The sequence below is a fragment of the Limulus polyphemus genome, unplaced genomic scaffold (genome assembly GCF_000517525.1).
Source record: "Limulus polyphemus unplaced genomic scaffold, Limulus_polyphemus-2.1.2 Scaffold2385, whole genome shotgun sequence".
NCBI lineage: Eukaryota > Metazoa > Arthropoda > Merostomata > Xiphosura > Limulidae > Limulus > Limulus polyphemus.
Genome location: NW_013667995.1, coordinates 99,800 through 105,183, shown reverse-complemented (window position 1 = coordinate 105,183; position 5,384 = coordinate 99,800). Strand labels below are relative to the sequence as shown.

The 5,384-nt window shown below is 36.0% G+C and overlaps 1 protein-coding gene across 1 annotated transcript in view; it reads right to left on the bottom strand.

Moving 5' to 3' along the window:
• The window catches only part of LOC106466807, a 28,161-nt gene that overhangs the window by 2,627 nt on the left and 20,150 nt on the right, over window positions 1-5,384 (bottom strand). The window contains exons 3-4 of the mRNA XM_022394886.1: window positions 3,721-3,929; window positions 777-1,003 (exon numbers count right to left, since the gene is read on the bottom strand). Of these exons, the coding sequence (XP_022250594.1) occupies window positions 777-1,003; window positions 3,721-3,929 (436 nt within the window). The remainder of the gene's footprint in view (window positions 1-776; window positions 1,004-3,720; window positions 3,930-5,384) is intronic.

The following is a 5,384-nucleotide window of genomic DNA, read 5'->3' as shown; positions in this document are numbered from 1 at the left end:
ACCGCCAACTCTTGGGCTACTCTTTTACCAACGAATAGTGGGATTGACCGTCACATTATAACGCCCCCACGGCTGAAAGGGCGAGCATGTTTGGTGCGAGTCGAGCGTCCTAACCACCTGGCCATGCCGGGCCGTCTAATAAATACAAATTTATGTTTAACTCGATTGCACTTGGATTATTCACTAGTTATAAGAGTTTTAAGTCTGGCTTAAGAAAAACGTGTCTATATTTTCAGAAAGTTGCTGTTGTTGGACTTTAGCGTAAACCTACAAAATGGGTTATGTTCGTTCTGTCTACTGCGGGGAATTCAGCCTTGGGTTTTAGCGTCATAAGTCTGGAAACTTACAACTGACCCACTGTGGGGACGTTTTCAGGAGGACGATGCATCTTTTAACGACACCGATGACATACAAATGTGAAGAAAAAGAGTCCAGAAATATGGGACGATTATCTTGTTTTTCATTACTATAAACTTTCAACATAAAATATCATTACATTTGAGTAACCCAGTTATTAATAGTTGACTTATGGGTTTACTAGCACGCACAGAATGTAAGCCAAAGGTTTAACCCTTAAATCTAACGTTATTGTTTCATGTATAGATATAACTGAATGTGACATTCCCATCTTAACGTGATAGAAAATAATATCAAACAATTAAACAAGAGAGTTAATAAGGTAACATAGTCATCAGTTCAATCGTTTTTTCAAATATAGGTACAAAATAATGCTGATTAAGAGATTACAAAAAATATCTCGAGTTGGCGTCACTTACAATGGCGATATCCCACGGCAAGGACTATGTGCAGTCAAACACCTGAAGGTGAAAATATACTGGCCAAGATCTTCCTGTTGAATGACTTCCACAGGTTTGTTGTACACGTCGGTGGTAAGGTTAATCTGTAACCAAGTGGTCTCAGTGCCGCAAGTTTCTTCTGATGGATAGGTGGAGGATCTCTTGAACTGTCGGTTTATTGAATTTTCCTTTTCCGGTTGGCCGAACTGTAGAAATATTCAATTACACTTAGTATAGATCTTACTGCCTTTTTAACGACTTACATGTTATAAAGATAAGGGAAATATAATAGCTAGTATAAGTGCCAATGTAGTTTCGTCCGATGAAGAAGACATCTAGGTTAATAATTAAGAAATGTTCTTGCATTGAAAGGTATAAAGGTAAAGTAAAGGACATCTCTATTTACTTTTCTCTCAAGATTTTAATGCAGTGAACCACGGTTATGTTTAAGTATTATTCACATTTAGAGAAAAATTGGTACCTTGTAGAATTTAAAATATCTATGCGTTGAAACACACTAGCCTTGAAATAATGCTTACATCTCTTCCCATTAGCGTCAGAAAATACAACTATAATCAATGTTTTTTTTTTCTAATTAGCTAACTTGAAACTGCATGGGCATTGAAATAAGTTTATTTCCACTAGATGGCGAAAAACAGCAAAATTTAAAATAAGTTATCTATAAAACTATAAAAATTCTATAAAACTATATAGAACATTATACAGTCCTCAAACACTGTAAAATTATTTTATAACAACATACAAATGTTTAAAGATCATGACTGTTATAAAGTCATGATTTGTAAGTTCTGTTAAAGCAGTCGAAAAAGTCGCCTCCAACAATAATCAATATTCCAATATGACACTACTGAGGGTTAATAACACTTCTCAAGGACAATTTGCATATGCTAATACAGTGGTGGTGCTAAGAGTGAGATGGACACTTTTCTTACCTGATTATTGCGAATTCCTGACCATTTGACAATGTAATGTCGCCAAAGACAACGTTATGTCAGAAGGAAAATGTGATAGACCTTTACGAGAAAGGATATACGTACAGCAAAATATCAAAGAGGTGCGTAGCTCGAGGTAGACCAGTTTCAAGAACTGAAATCTATACCATAGTGAATGATATCGGCAAGGGTGAACGATGCCATCTATATGATGAAGTTAAAATAATTTTTATAGCAGCCAAACGCACGCAAAATTGTTGGTAGAATTCGGAAACTAGTTGCAGAGGACCCTTCTCTCACAAATATATCCAAAATGAGACCGTTAACAAGTTGTACATATTCTTATAAACTGTGTGGTAGAATTCGGAAACTAGTTGCAGAGGACCCTTCTCTCACAAATACATCCAAAATGAGACCGTTAACAAGTTGTACATATTCTTATAAACTGTGTGGTAGAATTCGGAAACTAGTTGCAGAGGACCCTTCTCTCACAAATATATCCAAAATGAGACCGTTAACAAGTTGTACATATTCTTATAAACTGTGTACAAGATAATTCACAAACACATTGTCTGTGTAACAAAAGAATAAATTACACGTGCACAAGCTGATTCCTAGATACATTGGCGAGAGAAAGAAAAGATGCCAAAAACAATCAGTAAAACAAATACCTTACACGTGGGGAATGAAAGTTTGTTTCAACATTGGACATAGCGAGATCTGGGTTACTTGAAAGACTGCGACAAAAAACGTGTGATTTGCTACCGACCATGAACTGATAAGTACTTTATAACATGGCCTAAAGAATGCAGAGGAAGTTATTTTGCCAGATTTCATTGTTGTTACAGATTGGGTTACTTGAAAGACTGCGACAAAAAACGTGTGATTTGCTACCGACCATGAACTGATAAGTACTTTATAACATGGCCTAAAGAATGCAGAGGAAGTTATTTGCCAGATTTCATTGTTGTTACAGATTTTTGTGTGATTTGCTACCGACCATGAACTGATAAGTACTTTATAACATGGCCCAAAGAATGCAGAGGAAGTTATTTTGCCAGATTTCATTGTTGTTACAGATTTATTTATAATGAGGAATTTAAACTTCAGAAAATACACAATGAAGTAATTATGAGTTATAGTTATAAAAGGAGAAGGTACTGACGCCAACTATACGAAACGAAATTTCTATACTGTACTGTAGTGTATGGCGAGGACGACAAGAAGATATGGCTATCTACAAGTCATAGGTCGGTAATATACAACGAAGAGTGAAACCAGTATTTATGCTGTACACTTGTCCTATTTACCCGTGAACCCTAATTATACACTATAGGCCTCCATACAATTGTTTTGATTAATCATGGTTTTGATAATCGAATTGGACTAACAGTGGAGGGTTTATGGAAAGTTTTCAAGACTTGTAATGGCAACTTAGCCTCCCCATTCATCACAGAAGTTTGATACAATGGAAATTATAGTACCGAGCAATAATGCGTCATCATTTATATTAGAATGAGTAGAAACTACGATAGAGAAAGTAGTTCCAAAAGTAGTATTTCTTGTTGTTTCAGTGCAAAGCTACGCAACGGGCAATTTGCGCTCTATCCACTGCGGGGAATCGAATTGAAGTCCGTAAACTTATCACTGACCCATCAGAGGACTCCGAAGTAGCACGAAAACCAGAGCATAGTTCTTGTAAAAAGCGATCATATCTTTGTATCTTTTCACATACAAGAGATCAGTATGGTACAAATATTAACCTATTTTAAAGCTATCAGAAAGGCAGGGTAAGACATACCTCTAATGAATCTGAATATCTCAGATATTTGATTAGTAGTATAATAGGATCTATGAAATTAGACAATTTTCAGCTTCTCACCAAATTTGATATCCAGTATATATAAGTTTTTCTTTCGTAAGATACATAGCAATAAAAAACGAAGTAGTTTTTAGCAGTGTCTTTTTACCTCCTCTTCATTATATCCAGGAAAACTCCTGTTTGGAATAAAGTTGGGTTTTTTCTTTCCCACCCACAGTCGGTGCTGATGAAGGGCTGGGTGTTCAGCAATATAATCATAAAGCCCAGTTAATCGCTCCTTCATCAGCGCCATTTGTAGAGAAGAAAGGTGACTAGTAGCTTGTTGTTGAAAATCTCGGATAAGATCTTCCGTGTAAGCTGTAAAAACAGAGGAAATCAGAAAATAAGTTACAATGAACTGTAAAAGTTCGAAATTTCAAAATTATTGTTGACTAAGGCTATGTCTGAACTACTGAGATTAAGTGTAAGCTTAAGTAAGGTTTCCATATAAGCTTCTTGCAAACTAACTAACTGTACAACCTATTACTAGATAGACCCATATTTTTTATCTTACATTACAAACGTTTCAAAAATTTAGTATTTTTAAATCCCATATTTATGCGGACATAATTTCTATACTGATACTTTTCAACTAAAGGTTTGCTTGTTATTAAACACAAAGCTACAGCATTGAAATCCGGTTTTTATCGTAATAAGCCTTCAGACTTACCGCAAGCCACTGAGGGGCTCAACGAAAGGGCATGTCAGATATGTAACATGAAAAGTTTTGCAAATTCAGGATTCTTTTATTTTCTCAGAAGATTGGCTTGGGTTGAATTTAGAGCAAAGCTACACGAGGGTTTTCTGCTCTTGTCGTCCCTAATGTAGCAGTGAAAGACTAGAGGGAAGGCAGCTAGTTTGTTCTACTCTTTTACCAACGAATAGTGGGATTGACAGTCTCATTATAATGCTATCACAGCTGAAAGGGCGAGCATGTTTGGTGGGATGGAGATTCTAACCTGCGACACTCAGATTGCGAGGCAAACGTCCGAACCACTTGGCCATGTCGGGCCTTTTCAGAAGAATGTTAATGTTTGGTAATTTTAAATTAGTGAAATGGAACAATGATTAACCTTACCGAAAAAAGGGACAGATTAAATGATTTATTTGTTTTAGAATTACACACTAAGCCGCACAAGGACTATCTGCGTGTAGCAGTCACTAATTTTGAACTGTTAGATAAAGGAAGGCAGCTAGTGAACAGCACCCAGTTAACTCTTGGGTGATATTGACTGAACAGTTGGTTTTGACCTCAGTTTTATAAGGCATCCTCGGCCCCATAGTGCGGAGCGACTTTTTGTGGTAAAAGGAGTGATTAAAACCTTTGGATTCGCAGTCCGGGCTCCCCAAATACTAGGCCATGCCTGAACTTGAATGGATTCCAGCTGATATGCAGCGACTTAATACGTCAGCAAACAGTTGAATAGATGTTGAAACTTGAAGGGACGCAAACAATGAAATAGCAAACATAGGAATAATGTTATATATATAGATAAGTTGTAAAGCGTAATAAATAATGTTTGGAGATCAAACTACATACTTTATACATTTAATGAATATGTTCTATTACTTATGTTTTATCTTTGAAACATCCATGAATGATAATAAACAATTTTTTTTATATAATCAATGTCGGGAATTGCTTGTGTTTTGTTATTGTGTTTTTTTTTATTATATCTGTAATTGACGATTTACAATTATTGTTTGTTTGAAGCTAAGCACAAAGCTACATAATGGGCTATCTGTGCTCTGCCCACCACGGGTATCGAAATC